The sequence below is a fragment of the Conger conger genome, chromosome 2 (assembly GCF_963514075.1).
Source record: "Conger conger chromosome 2, fConCon1.1, whole genome shotgun sequence".
NCBI classification, from domain to species: Eukaryota; Metazoa; Chordata; class Actinopteri; order Anguilliformes; family Congridae; genus Conger; species Conger conger.
Window position 1 is genome coordinate 69,122,046 of NC_083761.1, and position 19,525 is coordinate 69,141,570.

Sequence of the window (19,525 nt, forward strand, 5' to 3'; positions counted from 1 at the left end):
CTTTCCTCATTTCAAAAGACAATTTATTTTTGATGAATATGAAGTTCAATCAACAATTGTTTTCACTCTCCTGCAGTGACCGGTCCAGTACAGTCAAATTAAAATACTAACTAAAAATGGAAAGCCATTGGTATTAATGATGACCTATGACACTGGATTTGATGACGGCCAAGAATACATTCAATAGACACACACTGACCATGTCTGAAACCCCAAGAGAAAGAATAACTTTATTTCCCCTTAAATACATATTTGCACTGCATGTTCGCCAGTCCTCTGCACATTTGTGTTTCTTTTGGCATATGTACATAATTGCAATGCTGACAGTATTTACAGAGTCAGAGCTGGGGTGGGAGGCTGTGGTTGTCCATGTGGGTTGTGTCTAAACATGCTGATAACACTGGCTTTACACCGCTCGGGCCAGGAGTGCTGTAGAATAAATTATCTCCTCTGGCTACAAGGGTGGATCTCCCACGGCAATGTTCTGGGCAGAAGGAAGGATTCTGCCCAGGACATCTGCGATAAAGCGAAAGCGATAAACTTCAAAGAAAAAGAAAAGCTAAATTTGACCAGGAACCACCCACCTCAAGGAAAAAATGAATAAATCTTTTCACACGCAAACAATATGTACTGTATGTAGTAAGATTTACTTCCTCTTTCCTGACACACAACTGCCCATAACTATTCAAAAAAAACACAGTACTTCAACTGGACTTTGACAAACTGCCATACTGAGAACTCCCAAACAGGATATAAATTTAATGACCAAAAAATATATACAGAAAAGATGGGTGTGTAAGTAACAAAATTTAGCGTCAGAATAGGCACATACGGCAGATTAAACAAGACTTCAGTGTGGACGATTTGTGGATGAAGCACTGAATACGTTTTTCCACTGTGCATGACCACAGCAGTAGGTATCAGTTCAGGAACAAAGGGAAGGGTTTTCTGTGCAAAATAAAAAGGTGAAAGGTGGGTGGAGGTTTGGTTCGACACAACAAAACATAAAAGGGGAAGAAGGTAAAGGTTTCACATAGGGAAAGTATCAGACATGCATTTACACAACATACTAAAATGCAAAATGGCTGCGTTACTCAACCGACAGGGAAACGTTTCATTACGCAAATGAAAACAAAATCACTTGGGCTACAGCAGATGTAAAAGGTGCTCCCTTTGATTGAAGATGTAATGAGCCAATTACTGTGTTAATGTCACGGTAAAAAAATAACTTCATTATGTCATAGGTTAGACCCAATCGCCCACTTTGCCAATTAGACCACACCACTGCTTCCTAAATCATAATCGTGAAACATTCATTTGCCAAACTATCTGTCCCTCACTGATAATAAAAACAGACACCAATACATTACTTTGTACTATACTAGTATAAATGACAGTATAGTGTACAGTATACTCAGTTTCAATGTAAAAGGCCTGCCTTGCTCCCACAAGTCATTGAAATGTTTTAATTTGCAATTTACAGTTCATTAAAATAGTATATACTGGGGAACAGAGGTGGAGGTGTTTGATTTTAGGACTGAAAAACTATTGGAATGATTTAAAATAAAAGGGCTGAATTCACACAGGTGGGCTGGTACAGACAGGGGGAGAACACAAGATGAGAAGAGGCAGGACATGTAGGAAACAGCTGGTCATGTGACAGGAAGTCGGTCCATTTCACTAAAGTTTCCCCCAGGTCTCTGGAGGGGGGAACTGTTCTACATCACCAGATTCATCGTGGGCTTCTTCACCCAGAGTGAAGGTAAGCTTGTATCGCAACCGCACCTTTTCCTAGGGGGTGGAATGGAGCACATCATTTATCTCCTCTCAGTTTAAGCCATGATACATTTTTCACAGTCAATCTGAAAACTAGCATAGATGAAAAGTGTGATTGCTAAATAATTGGTGCCATTTAGTGAGCAGTATTGGTGTTAACAGTACAGATTCATAGGATTATAAGAAAGAAAAGCATGAACAGAGAAAGGTGGTGGTGTGTGTGTGTGTGTGCGTGTACTGTGTACAGTGGGACATACAATTCAGTGTAATGTATTAACCCGTCTGTAAGAATATGGGATGGAATAATCTAGTCTGATGAAAGTGTAAGAGTTGCTGTACCTGAGTGCGTACCCACATACAGTTGTACTACTGTGCATGTGTGCTTCTGTGTGTATGCATGCGTGTGCGTGAGAGAGAAACTGTGTGCGTGTGCGAGTGTGTGTGTGTGGTTGTGTATGTGTGTGTGTGTGTGTGTGTGTGTGAGTATGTATGCGAGTGTGTGAGTGTATGTGTGAGTATGTGTGAGTGTGTGTATGTGTGTGTGTGAGAGTGTGTGAGTGTATGTGTGAGTGTGTGTGTGTGTGTGTGTGTGTGAGTGTGTGAGTGTATGTGTGAGTGTGTGTGAGTGTGAGTGTGTGTGAGTGTGTGAGTGTATGTGTGAGTGTGTGTGAGTGTGAGTGTGTGTGTGTGTGTGTGAGTGTGTGTGTGTGTGTGTGTGAGAGTGTGTGAGTGTATGTGTGAGTGTGTGTGTGTGTGTGTGTGTGAGTGTGTGAGTGTATGTGTGAGTGTGTGTGTGTGTGTGTGTGTGTGTGTGTGTGTTAGAGAGAGTCTGGGTGCAGCACCTGGTGAGGGTTGGCCAGCAGCAGGACCTGAGTGATGGCTGCAGGGGGGAGGATGGGGTTGAAGGCTGGGAGCTCCGTCCCTGAGGGGGGCTGCAGCTTCACCTTCATCACCTGCAGAGAGAGAACAACCTCAGCAACCAATCCCCTCACAGAGAACAACTTCAGCAACCAATCCCCTCACAGAGAACAACCTCAGCAACCAATCCCCTCGCAGAGAATAACCTCAGCAACCAATCCCCTCACAGAGAACAACCTCAGCAACCAATCCCCTCGCAGAGAACAACCCTCAGCAACCAATCCCCTCGCAGAGAACAACCTCACCAATCAATCCCCTCGCAGAGAACAACCTCAGCAACCAATCCCCTCGCAGAGAACAACCTCAGCAACCAATCCCCTCAGAAAGAACAACCTCAGCAACCAATCCCCTCGCAGAGAACAACCTCACCAATCAATCCCCTCGCAGAGAACAACCTAAGCAACCAATCCCCTCAGAGAACAACCTCAGCAACCAATCCCCTCGCAGAGAACAACCCTCAGCAACCAATCCCCTTGCAGAGAACAACCCTCAGCAACCAATCCCCTCGCAGAGAACAACCTCAGCAACCAATCCCCTCGCAGAGAACAACCCTCAGAAACCAATCCCCTCGAAGAGAACAACCTCAGCAACCAATCCCCTCGCAGAGAACAACCTCGGCAACCAATGAACCAAACTGAACACACCGTACAGTTCAGAGTTCCAGATCTTATTCTAAGGTCCAATTTGAAATGACAAATTGTTCCTAACCCCACACAGAGCAACAGAGGTACTCAGCCCCCTGCTTTGCTGAAGCCAAATCAGCAGGGATGTACCTGCAGGTCTTTGTACTAGCACCGCACTAAATCACTGGATTCTTAAAGGTCTAGTAGAAAAAGGTTTAATACTGGGCTGAAACAAAACCCTGCACCCAGGAATGGACAACCCTGCCTGAGCTATAGCACTCGACGCTCACCTTTACCCTCTCAGCCACCGGGGGGCGCTGTACGTGAATGTTGCAGAGGATGCAGCATATGCACCAGTCATGGATAACAGGGAGAAGGAAGGAAAAAGCAGGGGGTGCGTTACCTTGGGAACAGCCGCCTGGAAGCGGATGCTGGTGACGGGGATGGGGGCGGAGGAGAGCATGGAGATGACCACCACCAGCACGTCGGGCCGAGAGGGGGGGCAGTCCCGCGCAAAGTGGAACAGCACCCGCAAACTGTGTCTGTCGAACACCGTCACCGGCAGCAGGTTGCCTGAGAGAGGAGAGGGAGAGACCCCCGCTGCTCATTCACTGCAGGAGCTCCATCCACTGCATCCATTAACACTGCAAACCCACATTCACCCAAAGCCAACCCCACACACTCACTGGGCTTGATGGACTCCAGGGGCACAGTCACATCAGTCAGTGAGATTTCGGAGGGGGGTGCAGGGGACAGCCCCGGGGCGAGGCCGGGCTGGGGGTTGAGGAGAGCCTCGGTGGAGAAGGCCGGGATGGGGCTGGGACTCGGGCTGGGATTGGACTTGTGCTGGAGGTCCCTCAGCGTAGGTTTGACCTGAGGCTCCTGCTTGGACCTGACAGGAGAATACACCGGAGTGTGAATACGGCGTACTGCTGGTCTATACCTGAAATGTGAAGTACTCACTTCCAGTGTGACAGATAAGGAGTACTACCTTCAAAACCTGTTCACCCCGACACACAAGTACACGGCACAGTCACATTATATTAATGGCATTTTGGCAGACGCTCTTATCCAGAGCGACATACAGTTGATTAGTCTAAGCAGGAAACAATCCTCCTTTGGAGCAATGCAGGGTTAAGGGCCTTGCTCAAGGGCCCAACGGCTGTGCGGATCTTATTGTGGCTACACCGGGATTAGAACCACCACCGTGCTCCAGTCATTTACCTTAACCGCTACGCCGCAGGCCGCCCAGTACGTCTGCATACTTTCACACGCATGGGTACATTATCACAGACCGTATGAGTGAACGACGTGCGGTGGTGAAGTTACCATTTAACCTGCAGGCTCTCCGGGGGCAGGGACTGCTGCAGTAGGGTTTTCCCCAGGAGGTCCAGCTCCTCCAGAGCCTTGTTGCCGGGCGGGGCGTCGCCGGGCGGGGCCTGCGGGGGCGTGGTCACCGCGGGCTGCAGCAGGACGGCGGGAGCGTCCGTGTCCACGCTCTCGGAGGACTGGCACAGGCACGCGTGGGTTTAAAGGGTCAGCTCGCACAACCCGTCATTCACCGCATCATACGGCACACGCGCTCAACTCAGACACCATTCACTAAGCACTGGACAAGCTCCAGCGCCCAGTCTCCTCCTCACTGATTACATGTCTAGCTCTACCTGCAGCTGAAAACACCAGGAATAAGTCCAACGGCGAAAATGCTGACAGGACCCAAAAACAGGGTGTTTTTCCTTTCGGTGGAAAACTGCTCCCGTGGACAGACTGCACTTACGGCTTCAGGAAAAGCACATACACAGCACCTGCTTAGGTTTAAGTGCTTATAGACCTTCTTCTGCTGAAAAATAACCCACTTTTTTTGGGTCAGGATTTTTTTTTTTTCATTAACTCAACGTTCCTGAGGCTGCAGAGATCACCCAGGAGAGGCGCAGACCAGGCTGTGTAGCCGATGCAGCACGCCAGACCCCTGCCCTCAACCACGACTGCACACACACCACATCACACACAGCGTACAGAGGACACACTTTCACCTCACAGTGTGCAGTTGTGTGTACAGCTTAGCATTCCTTTACTATCCCCTAATCAGACACCCTTATATAGGGAAAAAGCGCTAGTGAATTAAACAGATTTATAAGAGCAGCAGTTACTACAGAAAATGACAAGTAAGCAGTAAATAACTATGCAACAATGTGTAATAAAGTCAATGTGTGTTAGTATAAGCAACTATCGTAACAAATATATAAAGCTGTCCCTTGACTGCCCTTGAGTCCATCTCCAAAACCCATCAGTTCATTATGGTGCAGTAAATATTCTAAGGGTGTTGCCCAAACTTTTATTGATACATGTTTATTTTTCCATGGATAAGCACCCCTTTTTTTGCAAGCCAAATCAATTTTGTGATTTGTCTTTTTTCTGAGGAGAGTGCCAGCACTGTCCAGTCAGCGTATTGGTAAATGAAACCGGGCTTGGCAAGCACGGGGGCAGGCCCGAGGGAGCTCAGAAACCCTTCTCACCTGAAAGGCGTTCCAGGCAGAGCTTTCTGCAGACTGGGAGGCCGAGTTAGAGTTGGGGGTGACCTCATTCAGACCTGAGAGAGAGACAGTTTCCATCAAACAGAGAGTTAGGAATGGGTTAGGTGGTGTGTGCGTGTGTGTGCGTGTGTGTGTGTGTGTGTGTCCATGTGTGTGTCTGTGTATGTGTGTATTGGTGTGTGTGTGTGTGTGTGTGTGTGTGTATCCTCACCTAGTGACATGAGCTCATCATCCAGAAGGTTGATGCCCACCTCCTGGGACGCCGCTAGTGGACTGCTCCCCTGAGGGGAGAATTCTGGGATAGAGGGTGCATCCGGGGGTGAGGTGTCCAATCCTGTCAGGTCCAGAAGGGCCGTGCTGCTTCCTAAACAGAGAGAGGGCAGCGCCGTCACCTGCTGCTCTGGGCCGCTGCACTCGTTTGTTCAGCCCCTGCCCTGGTCCTGACTCACCTGTGAGCTGAGGTGTGGCACCGCTGTCCCCGTTCACCTCCTCCCCCTTCACCTGCTGCCTGTACAGGTTGATGACCTGCGTCAGGCTGTCATTGGCCTGCAGGATCTCCGCTGCCAGGAGACAGGGGCGCAGCAATGAGATGTGTTCAAAGTCACCATGTTCAATCACTCAGTCACCACTTTCACTCAGTCAGTCACCACGTTCACTCACTCAGTCACCACGTTCACTCACTCAGTCACCACGTTCACTCAGTCAGTCACCACGTTCACTCAGTCAGTCACCACGTTCACTCACTCAGTCACCACGTTCACTCACTCAGTCACCACGTTCACTCACTCAGTCACCACGTTCACTCAGTCAGTCACCACGTTCACTCAGTCAGTCACCACGTTCACTCAGTCAGTCACCACGTTCACTCAGTCAGTCACCACGTTCACTCAGTCACCACGTTCACTCAGTCAGTCACCACATTCACTTAGTCACCATGTTCACTCAGTCAGTCACCACGTTCACTCAGTCAGTCACCATGTTCACTCAGTCAGTCACCATGTTCACTCAGTCATACTGGTCTCAGGCACAGTGACTGAAGTAGGAGCACACTGGAGAGTGAGGGACAGGCTGCTTATTCTCACCCAGGGCCTCGTCGTTGTCCTCCGTGTCACTGGCCAGTCTGAAAAGTGTGGGTCTCATCTTCTCACAGCGCCGATACAGGTCCTGCACATACAAACACACACACACACATATTGTGTGATATGCTTTGCACATTTATTAGTAGCAATGTAAAGTACATGACATTTTTTGTAAACGGGCTTTAATATCCAAGATCCAAGAAAGGTCTGGACCTTTACGTTTCAGAAGGTGTGCAGACCCAACAGGAAAACAAAAGGCAACGCAAATAGGCCACTTTAACTGCCCTCCCCAATTAGTCATTTGTCATGGATGAACATTAGTCGTTGAAATATGACTATTTGCATACCAGCTCACAGCGCACTGCTATGCTAATTAGGCTGCATAGTCCATAAACAGGCTGAGCTCTCTCTGTGTGTTCAGCAACTGATGCAGCAAAACTAACCCCACCCCCTCCCATCTGAAGTCAGTTTCGGAAAGCAAGTCAAGCAAGTTATTTTAGTTGACTATAGCTGTTTTTACCCCCATTATAGCAATATGGTTAGGCTTCTGAATACAAAAAAATACTGAAAAATCCATAAGGAACAAATATTTTGGTATTTGTGCTTTGCCGAATATCATGTTCAGATTCGAGAACATCCCTACACCAAAAGTTTCTCCCCAAATTTCTGATTATGTTGCATTGAGAGATTTAGAAAGAAAGTATTTTTCTGAGGGAACATCTCAAGATAACATGGGTCAGACAATAGTATGGATATGCATTTAAACAGTAGTGATGCAGGCCAGGGCAGTAGTGATGCAGGCACAGGACAGTAGTGATGCGGGCACAGGACAGTAGTGATGCGGACACAGGGCAGTAGTGATGCGGACACAGGGCAGTAGTGATGCAGACACAGGGAGGGCAGTAGTGATGCGGACACAGGGCAGTAGTGATGCGGACACAGGGCAGTAGTGATGCAGGCACAGGACAGTAGTGATGCAGGCACAGGACAGTAGTGATGCAGACACAGGACAGTAGTGATGCAGACACAGGGAGGGCAGTAGTGATGCGGACACAGGGCAGTAGTGATGCGGACACAGGGCAGTAGTGATGCAGGCACAGGACAGTAGTGATGCAGGCACAGGACAGTAGTGATGCGGACACAGGGCAGTAGTGATGCGGACACAGGGCAGTAGTGATGCGGACACAGGGCAGTAGTGATGCGGACACAGGGCAGTAGTGATGCGGACACAGGGCAGTAGTGATGCGGACACAGGGCAGTAGTGATGCGGACACAGGGCAGTAGTGATGCAGACACAGGGAGGGCAGTAGTGATGCGGACACAGGGCAGTAGTGATGCGGGCACAGGGCAGTAGTGATGCGGACACAGGGCAGTAGTGATGCGGACACAGGGCAGTAGTGATGCAGGCACAGGGAGGGCAGTAGTGATGCAGGCACAGGGCAGTAGTGATGCAGGCACAGGGCAGTAATGATGCAGACAGAGGGCAGTAGTGATGCGGACACAGGGCAGTAGTGATGCAGACACAGGGAGGGCAGTAGTGATGCAGGCACAGGGAGGGCAGTAGTGATGCAGACACGGAGGGCAGTAGTGATGCAGACACGGAGGGCAGTAGTGATGCAGGCACAGGGCAGTAGTGATGCAGGCACAGGGCAGTAGTGATGCAGGCACAGGGCAGTAGTGATGCGGACACAGGGCAGTAGTGATGCAGGCACAGGGCAGTAGTGATGCGGGCACAGGGCAGTAGTGATGCAGACACAGGGAGGGCAGTAGTGATGCAGGCACAGGGAGGGCAGTAGTGATGCAGACACAGAGGGTAGTAGTGATGCAGGCACAGGGCAGTAGTGATGCAGGCACAGGGCAGTAGTGATGCAGGCACAGGGCAGTAGTGATGCGGACACAGGGCAGTAGTGATGCGGACACAGGGCAGTAGTGATGCAGGCACAGGACAGTAGTGATGCAGGCACAAGACAGTAGTGATGCGGGCACAGGGCAGTAGTGATGCAGGCACAGGGCAGTAGTGATGCAGGCACAGGGCAGTAGTGATGCGGACACAGGGCAGTAGTGATGCGGACACAGGGCAGTAGTGATGCAGGCACAGGACAGTAGTGATGCGGGCACAGGGCAGTAGTGATGCGGGCACAGGGCAGTAGTGATGCAGGCACAGGACAGTAGTGATGCGGGCACAGGGCAGTAGTGATGCGGGCACAGGGCAGTAGTGATGCAGACACAGGGAGGGCAGTAGTGATGCAGGCACAGGGAGGGCAGTAGTGATGCAGACACGGAGGGCAGTAGTGATGCAGACACAGGGATGGCAGTAGTGATGCGGGCACAGGGCAGTAGTGATGCGGACACAGGGCAGTAGTGATGCAGACACGGAGGGCAGTAGTGATGCAGGCACAGGGCAGTAGTGATGCGGACACAGGGCAGTAGTGATGCAGGCACAGGGAGGGCAGTAGTGATGCAGACACAGGGCAGTAGTGATGCAGACACAGGGCAGTAGTGATGCGGGCACAGGGCAGTAGTGATGCGGGCACAGGGCAGTAGTGATGCGGGCACAGGGCAGTAGTGATGCGGACACAGGGCAGTAGTGATGCAGGCACAGGGCAGTAGTGATGCAGGCACAGGGAGGGCAGTAGTGATGCAGACACAGGGAGGGCAGTAGTGATGCAGACACAGGGCAGTAGTGATGCGGGCACAGGGCAGTAGTGATGCGGACACAGGGCAGTAGTGATGCAGACACAGGGAGGGCAGTAGTGATGCAGACACAGGGAGGGCAGTAGTGATGCAGACACAGGGTAGTAGTGATGCAGGCACAGGACAGTAGTGATGCAGGCACAGGACAGTAGTGATGCAGGCACAGGACAGTAGTGATGCAGGCACAGGACAGTAGTGATGCAGGCACAGGACAGTAGTGATGCAGGCACAGGACAGTAGTGATGCAGGCACAGGGCAGTAGTGATGCAGACACAGGGAGGGCAGTAGTGATGCGGACACAGGGCAGTAGTGATGCGGGCACAGGGCAGTAGTGATGCGGACACAGGGCAGTAGTGATGCGGACACAGGGCAGTAGTGATGCAGGCACAGGGAGGGCAGTAGTGATGCAGGCACAGGGCAGTAGTGATGCAGGCACAGGGCAGTAATGATGCAGACAGAGGGCAGTAGTGATGCGGACACAGGGCAGTAGTGATGCAGACACAGGGAGGGCAGTAGTGATGCAGGCACAGGGAGGGCAGTAGTGATGCAGACACGGAGGGCAGTAGTGATGCAGACACGGAGGGCAGTAGTGATGCAGGCACAGGGCAGTAGTGATGCAGGCACAGGGCAGTAGTGATGCGGACACAGGGCACTAGTGATGCAGACACAGGGCAGTAGTGATGCGGGCACAGGGCAGTAGTGATGCGGGCACAGGGCAGTAGTGATGCGGACACAGGGCAGTAGTGATGCAGGCACAGGGCAGTAGTGATGCAGGCACAGGGAGGGCAGTAGTGATGCAGACACAGGGCAGTAGTGATGCAGACAGAGGGCAGTAGTGATGCAGACACAGGGCAGTAGTGATGCGGGCACAGGGCAGTAGTGATGCAGGCACAGGACAGTAGTGATGCAGGCACAGGACAGTAGTGATGCAGGCACAGGGCAGTAGTGATGCAGGCACAGGGCAGTAGTGATGCAGACACAGGGAGGGCAGTAGTGATGCAGACACGGAGGGCAGTAGTGATGCAGGCACAGGGCAGTAGTGATGCGGACACAGGGCAGTAGTGATGCAGACACAGGGCAGTAGTGATGCGGGCACAGGGCAGTAGTGATGCGGGCACAGGGCAGTAGTGATGCGGACACAGGGCAGTAGTGATGCAGGCACAGGGCAGTAGTGATGCAGGCACAGGGAGGGCAGTAGTGATGCAGACACGGAGGGCAGTAGTGATGCAGGCACAGGGCAGTAGTGATGCGGACACAGGGCACTAGTGATGCAGACACAGGGAGGGCAGTAGTGATGCAGACACAGGGCAGTAGTGATGCGGGCACAGGGCAGTAGTGATGCGGACACAGGGCAGTAGTGATGCAGACACAGGGAGGGCAGTAGTGATGCAGGCACAGGGCAGTAGTGATGCCGACACAGGGAGGGCAGTAGTGATGCAGACACAGGGAGGGCAGTAGTGATGCAGACACAGGGATGGCAGTAGTGATGCAGGCACAGGGCAGTAGTGGTGCAGGCACAGGGCAGTAGTGATGCGGACACAGGGCAGTAGTGATGCGGACACAGGGCAGTAGTGATGCGGACACAGGGCAGTAGTGATGCAGACACAGGGCAGTAGTGATGCGGACACAGGGCAGTAGTGATGCGGACACAGGGCAGTAGTGATGCGGACACAGGGCAGTAGTGATGCGGACACAGGGCAGTAGTGATGCGGACACAGGGAGGGCAGTAGTGATGCAGGCACAGGGCAGTAGTGATGCAGGCACAGGGCAGTAGTGATGCAGGCACAGGGAGGGCAGTAGTGATGCAGGCACAGGGAGGGCAGTAGTGATGCAGACACAGGGAGGGCAGTAGTGATGCAGACACAGGGATGGCAGTAGTGATGCGGGCACAGGGCAGTAGTGATGCGGACACAGGGCAGTAGTGATGCAGACACGGAGGGCAGTAGTGATGCAGGCACAGGGCAGTAGTGATGCGGACACAGGGCAGTAGTGATGCAGGCACAGGGAGGGCAGTAGTGATGCAGACAGAGGGCAGTAGTGATGCAGACACAGGGCAGTAGTGATGCAGGCACAGGGCAGTAGTGATGCAGGCACAGGGCAGTAGTGATGCGGGCACAGGGCAGTAGTGATGCGGGCACAGGGCAGTAGTGATGCGAGCAAAGGGCAGTAGTGATGCGGACACAGGGCAGTAGTGATGCGGGCACAGGGCAGTAGTGATGCGGACACAGGGCAGTAGTGATGCGGACACAGGGCAGTAGTGATGCGGACACAGGGCAGTAGTGATGCGGACACAGGGCAGTAGTGATGCGGACACAGGGCAGTAGTGATGCGGACACAGGGCAGTAGTGATGCGGACACAGGGCAGTAGTGATGCGGACACAGGGCAGTAGTGATGCGGGCACAGGGCAGTAGTGATGCGGGCACAGGGCAGTAGTGATGCGGGCACAGGGCAGTAGTGATGCGGACACAGGGCAGTAGTGATGCAGACACAGGGAGGGCAGTAGTGATGCAGACACAGGGCAGTAGTGATGCGGACACAGGGCAGTAGTGATGCGGACACAGGGCAGTAGTGATGCGGACACAGGGCAGTAGTGATGCGGACACAGGGAGGGCAGTAGTGATGCAGGCACAGGGCAGTAGTGATGCAGGCACAGGAAGGGCAGTAGTGATGCAGGCACAGAGAGGGCAGTAGTGATGCGGACACAGGGCAGTAGTGATGCAGACACAGGGCAGTAGTGATGCAGGCACAGGGCAGTAGTGATGCAGGCACAGGGAGGGCAGTAGTGATGCAGGCACAGAGAGGGCAGTAGTGATGCAGTCACAGGGAGGGCAGTAGTGATGCAGACACAGGGAGGGCAGTCGTGATGCAGACACAGGGAGGGCAGTAGTGATGCAGGCACAGGGCAGTAGTGATGCGGGCACAGGGCAGTAGTGATGCGGGCACAGGGCAGTAGTGATGCGGGCACAGGGCAGTAGTGATGCAGACACAGGGAGGGCAGTAGTGATGCAGGCACAGGGAGGGCAGTAGTGATGCGGGCACAGGGCAGTAGTGATGCAGGCACAGGGCAGTAGTGATGCGGACACAGGACAGTAGTGATGCGGGCACAGGGAGGGCAGTAGTGATGCAGGCACAGGGAGGGCAGTAGTGATGCAGGCACAGGGAGGGCAGTAGTGATGCAGGCACAGGGAGGGCAGTAGTGATGCAGGCACAGGGCAGTAGTGATGCCGACACAGGGAGGGCAGTAGTGATGCAGACACAGGGAGGGCAGTAGTGATGCAGACACAGGGATGGCAGTAGTGATGCAGGCACAGGGCAGTAGTGGTGCAGGCACAGGGCAGTAGTGATGCGGACACAGGGCAGTAGTGATGCAGACACAGGGCAGTAGTGATGCGGACACAGGGCAGTAGTGATGCAGGCACAGGGCAGTAGTGATGCAGGCACAGGGCAGTAGTGATGCGGACACAGGGAGGGCAGTAGTGATGCAGGCACAGGGAGGGCAGTAGTGATGCAGTCACAGGGAGGGCAGTAGTGATGCAGTCACAGGGAGGGCAGTAGTGATGCAGTCACAGGGAGGGCAGTCGTGATGCAGGCACAGGGAGGGCAGTAGTGACGCAGACACAGGGCAGTAGTGATGCAGACACAGGGAGGGCAGTAGTGATGCAGACACAGGGAGGGCAGTAGTGATGCAGTCACAGGGAGGGCAGTAGTGATGCAGGCACAGGGAGGGCAGTAGTGACGCAGACACAGGGCAGTAGTGATGCAGACACAGGGAGGGCAGTAGTGATGCAGGCACAGGGAGGGCAGTAGTGATGCAGGCACGGAGGGCAGTAGTGATGCAGGCAGAGGACAGTAGTGATGCAGGCACAGGACAGTAGTGATGCAGACACAGGGAGGGCAGTAGTGATGCAGGCACAGGGAGGGCAGTAGTGATGCAGGCACAGGGCAGTAGTGATGCGGACACAGGGCAGTAGTGATGCGGACACAGGGCAGTAGTGATGCGGACACAGGGCAGTAGTGATGCGGACACAGGGCAGTAGTGATGCGGACACAGGGCAGTAGTGATGCAGACACAGGGCAGTAGTGATGCAGACACAGGGCAGTAGTGATGCGGACACAGGGCAGTAGTGATGCAGGCACAGGGCAGTAGTGATGCGGACACAGGGCAGTAGTGATGCAGACACAGGGCAGTAGTGATGCAGGCACGCAGCAGCACAGACCTTGATGAGATCCTCGTTGCTCTGGGAGACGCTCTCCTTACTGTAGTCTGCCAGCAGCTGTGTCAGCAGGCTCACGCTCTCCTTCACTTCCTGTATGGCGTTGACACGCTTCGATACCTTCTCCATGCGCTTCTGGTCCTACGGCAGGTCAGAGTGGGAGAGAGAATGCCAGTCACACGGAGTGAGACTTCAGTTCTCACAGTCAGACAGGGCAGAACTTTTGACATGCTCTACTCAGATTTTATCTTATTCTCTCAGTACAGGACTTCTGAAATACTGGACATGCATACATGCAACATTAGGGCAGCAAGATAAACACATCGCAAAAGACTGTGATGAATAGTATTTATTTAAATTGATGTTCTGTTAGATCGATTGGCTGTTAATGTACAACGTGTTCAATAAAAATAATGTTCAATGGAAATAATGTATTAAAAAAAAAAACAATTATTCAGTTGGTATCGGCTATTCATTGTCTGGGGTCTGTGTTAGCAGTGTACCTAAAGCAGAAAGACATTAGAACTGTGCATACTTCACCATTTGTTTATTTATCACATCGTTGTTCGTTTAGAAGTCATATCATCATTGCAGTATTCGACTATTGCAGATTGCATAGTTTCCTCATTTCGTGTAGCCCTAATAAATATTTGAAATAACACTTCAAATATGCTTCATATGTAATACACTCAATGAATTAACTAATGTACACACAAGCCAATTTACATACATACACATGCGAATGTGAACACACACACCCACACACACACACCATATGCAAACTAACTTACCTCCTGTACCATCTCCTTGATGAGCTTGTTGGCTGCTCTCAGATCTTCAGGGTGAGAGCTGTTTAACAGCCGAGAGAGCATCTACAGGAACACACCGTGTACAGCGGAGAGGAGGGGACATAACAGTCAGCAGAGAAAGAGGAACACATGATACCTCATCAAACGTCCCCTCATTCACTCCCCCATACCTTTGATTTCTCTTCATCCTCAAAGATGGCATTTTTGGCTCTAGGAGGCGGTGGTGGGAGGGGCATGTCATCAGGAAGGACTGGGTCATGTTTGATAATGCCTGAAAAAAATCAATAAATCAATGATACCACAAACTCTATTGTTAATATCTCCAAATTTGTATTACTTAATTTCTTAATTTAGTCATCATAGCCATCATCCAAATGATGAAATGGTCCACCATAATAGCATTGTGTGTGCCACACTGTGTCGCAATATCATTCCTATTAAAGGAGAGCTCACCCTGTTTCTTTAGCATCTGGTAGGCGTCAGCGATCTTGGTCTCATCTGGCAACCCTATAGTCCAGCTGTACATGACCTCCAGCACCTTCTTCTTCACCTGCTCAGGGGCCCGGGACCCCAGGTACTGAAGAAGAGGAGGAGAGGGAGGCACACAGGTAGACAATGAGATACAGAGTAACCTCCGTTCCCCCATGTAATGATGACACCAAACACACAAACACGCTTTCAAGCATACTTTCAGTTATTCCGGCTCAATTTTAAAGATGGGGGAAAAATATGAACATCACGTTATTGTTTCCACACACTTACCTGTATTTATGAATCAAACAGAATTATGCATCCAGTAACAATACATAAAACAAATATAAGTAACTAAAAAATGCATCAGATACACAGATACATACACACCCAACAAGTGGCGAGATGTCTACGCAGTAAATGAACAGCTAAGTGCCAGACCAGTCAGTACCTTAGGAGACACCACCTTGATGAGTTCGTTGAGGAAGCGAAACTTGCCCACCTCACTGTGGAACCTCTTCCCACAGTTCTTCATACAGGTCTCCAGCACCTAGTACAACACAACACTGTTAACACAACACTCAGAGATATGTTAAGAGAACTCAGAGAACTCTCAAACTACACTATTAAAAAATGTGAAGAGACCTTTTGATGTTTGTATAGCAAAGTGGGGGACACTAAAGTAATTCTAACTAAACTTCATGGATCCTTTCATACCATTCGCAGAACACATAAGCACATATTGGTGCACTCCTAACCTATACAGAGCTGGATACCTTACACTGAATAAACCCTGGAAGCCTCCTAAATCTGGAACATGGACTGATATACTAAGAGCCGTTCCGGGTTTTACCCAGTGCACCTATCCAGCGGACTCAGTAATCCGCTACATAATCTGCCCCCTGGACCATCAGCAATAACATTTAATGTTTGAATCCCCTGTGTGGAGCACTACAGCTCCAGACCCTTTGGCAGTGTGCTGCCCCAGAGTTGCTCAAGACGTCCATCTGTGTGGATGGATAATACGTAAGAGGCCAGTGGCCTTGGGCATCTGGAAGGAAGTTAAAGAACAGCCTCTGTAATCTCCTGTGGCCTCACCATCAGGGCCTGCATGGCCTCCCACTCCTGAGGCGACTGGATCTTGTGAGCCAGAAGCCTGGTGGCCAGCTGAGGACTTCAATGACAACAAAACACAATTAGAGACCAGCTTATCCACAGCCTCGAAAGCAACACCATACAAAAAGCACACAGACAGAAAGCGTTTGTCTTCATCACAACAGTACATACAGCTCATTCAGACTAGAGAACTGTAAACAAGTCCTCCATACACCTCGGAATTGTTTTCGAAAGAAAAGGCTTTGTTCCTTTCAGGGACATACAGGCAGATAAGCCGCTCACGTAAACAACAGACACACTTGAGTGACAAAGCCATATTGTCACAGGTCTAGCAACTGAGGACACCCTCTCCCTTCCCTTTCATCACCCCCACTCCTCACCCCTCCACTTCATTGTTGAGTTGATCGCAGAAGGCTCGGATGCTATCCCAGTCTGCATCTTTGTTTAGAGGATTTGTAGCTTTGTCTGTAAAGACAGACAGACATTAAGATTATACATAATCCCATGTTTACTAGAAGAGGTGCACCACGGCATTGCACACTTAACACACTACATATGGCGGTGACAAAATATCGTACATAAAAAATGTACAAGAAACAGATCTGGAGATAACACAGGTTTAAGTCACTTAGCTGGAGTAATGTATGAGATAAGTTCTGTAACAACTAGCAGATGAAGTGGTTTAGCCACTTAAATGTCAAGCAATATCCTGGTGTGTCAATATCTTCCTCATTTGGAACCAAAATTCCAATACATGTACAAGCTAGCTAGCTGTTGTAATTGTGTACAATGCTGGGGTGAAAACTGTCCTAAAATGGGTGAATGGCTAACACTGTTACAACCAACGGAGTGGTAACTTGACATGAGCATACCTGATCTTGATTAGGGCACAGCGAAATACCCAAATAAATAAATGTTCGCTGACGGCACAATATTAGCTGGAACTTAAACTGTAAAGATAGACCGGTTTGTATGCAGAATCCGCTGTCAACACGGAGCTAGAAAACCCCATAACCCGTATTTCCATAGTGCTATGTCCCCAACTCTAACATAAGATACATGGCAACCATTGCGACACTATCTATTGTAGACAGAGCCAAAAACGCGATAGCAGACGCACATAGACGAAACCATTTCTGAAACCGGGTTCCTGGAGCAGAGGGGGGTTGGAGATCAGGATGCCATGTCCGCAGTTATTTAAATGATGGTGTTAAAAGACATGTTCGCACTGAGTTACAGGCTATAGCTAGCCAACTTTGATTCTGAAATGCTATCTAACGTTTCTGTACAAGATCCCTAATTTATGCCGTTTTTTTTAACAGCTAGCTTGTTGTCAGGTTTAACGTTAACTTTACAAGTGACTCCTCCCCGATTTCCACATTGACACATCGAGCTCACTAGCTAACGTTAGCTTCATTTTGCACCTGACACAACCACACTAACAACAAACTGTAAATACTTGGATATCCCATCAGTTTTTGAAGTTAACGTTACCTTACGTTATGCCAGCATGACAAGACATAATTCGTTGTTGTAACGTTGTTAGGCATATTGTGTTACAGAGCTTGCCTATGTGTATTGTAGCTAGCTACTTTTCGAACATTTTCCCTGAGGTGGGCAACTAATTCGAATTGCGACCCCCGTACTACACTCCTCATCATTTACAAACTTCCACTTCCTACTTCATCTCTCTCTTCTGCAGAGTTCCCGACCCTACTATGTACCCGTGGTGATCCAATAACTGAGCATGACTCACTGATGCGAGACTCCAAGCTTTCTTCTTCTGGCGGCGCCGCCATCTTTCTGAGGGACTCCTCTGGTAGTGCTGCGCGAGTCTCGCGATGCGTAGGCCTGAAGTTCTCGCGCGATCCAATCTTGTGACGTCTGACTCATATGCTGTAATATTATGAATATAAAAAGGGATGTATGATGTACATGTCCTCCATGTACTTTCGTCCGGATAGGAGTTGGACGGGGTCCATTCAAGTACAGTACAAGATCCTTAAACCATTTGTCAGACTGTAAGATTTTCTAAGCGCTTTTTTGTGACCACTGACTGGTTTGGGAAAGTAGCCCAATGATTTAACTCACATTGTTTTAAATATCTGTGAAAAATTAAGTTTTCTTTCTGTTCAAGAAGGAATGTTTGTATGAGTATGTATAAACATCAAGCCGACTTTGGCAAGCAATGAGATAGAAAAGGAATGTTAGGACAGTGCTCCTGCACTTTAACACAGTAAATCTAGTAGTAAATTGATTTGCAATAAAATTACTATCAGGTATGTACCTTGGTCAGAGTATAGAAGCTCCTGTGAGCATTGTAAGTGATATCTGTATGTCCTCTGACCAAGGCTATGTTTCTGTACTTGTCTTTTAAACCCAAGTACTGCATTTGGCTTCCAATTAATTCAAAATCCACTTTAATAGTCTAGGTCTTGTTGTGTAAAAATGTATATCCTTGCTAGATTTCAGGTTTTTTGCAGGTAAAATAGATTTCCTTTGACAGGAGACAAACTTGAGCTTATACTTTGTCCCCAGTTGCCGCATGATAAGGTTATTCAGCAACATGGTATGGTTCCTATAGTTGTAAGGTTGTAAACAAATGATAAGTATGTATCAATAAAGGACCCTTGCTAAGAGTGCTATATTCCTTTGTTAACTTTGTTTCTTATCCTCCTTCCAACTTGAGTTTCAATTAGTTGTCTTATACCTTTGGCATATTTGAATTGCCCATTGTACCAGCTAAAGGGCATCACTAAAACGTTTGTTAAATGGATCATGGCACACCAGGACACCAATACAAAATATCTTAAAGGTTAAATATTATTCAATAGCAGCTGTTCAATGAATGATTTCCTCACCATATATTTCACTTCACTTTCAGCAGGGTAATGAGATTTTCTTAATTGGTAGACTAATACAGTGCTAGACAGAGGGAAATAATTAGTTATCTGCAGGTACTCTTATCCAGGATGACCTGCAGAGTTTCGATATGATTTATCATATTTTATATTTCCAGAACCTTCTCTGGTTAAGGAATATCCAATAGTCATCTCAGCACCGAATCTGCAACTTACAGGTGACAGGCCACAGATCATAAAGTCTCATAGCGGGTTAGTTCATCTTTTTTCATTTCGTTTGAACAAAGCAATAGAATATCATTAGAACATACCATTGTAATCAGACCTCATCATGAGTCGACACATGAATTAAAAGTCATATTTTGTAGCAACAGTGTACAAAGCAAAGACTTAAAGCCTCTGCCTCTGCATCCACATTCTCCGCTCTTC

The 19,525-nt window shown here is 49.5% G+C and overlaps 1 protein-coding gene across 1 annotated transcript; it reads right to left on the reverse strand.

Annotated features, from left to right (window-relative positions):
- Positions 1 to 205: 205 nt before the first annotated feature.
- On the reverse strand, positions 206 to 19,488 carry gga1 (golgi-associated, gamma adaptin ear containing, ARF binding protein 1). The gene is made up of 18 exons (XM_061232391.1): positions 19,408 to 19,488; positions 17,992 to 18,131; positions 16,616 to 16,700; positions 16,218 to 16,293; positions 15,571 to 15,669; positions 15,102 to 15,225; positions 14,819 to 14,919; positions 14,631 to 14,711; positions 13,843 to 13,980; positions 6,934 to 7,015; positions 6,301 to 6,411; positions 6,063 to 6,215; positions 5,834 to 5,907; positions 4,647 to 4,825; positions 4,004 to 4,209; positions 3,721 to 3,890; positions 2,619 to 2,729; positions 206 to 1,791 (listed from the first exon to the last, which is right to left on the reverse strand). The coding sequence occupies exons 2-18, from the start codon at positions 18,032 to 18,034 to the stop codon at positions 1,681 to 1,683; spliced, it is 1,944 nt and encodes a 647-aa protein (XP_061088375.1). The 5' UTR covers positions 18,035 to 18,131; positions 19,408 to 19,488; the 3' UTR covers positions 206 to 1,680.
- Between the last annotated feature and the right edge of the window lie 37 nt (positions 19,489 to 19,525).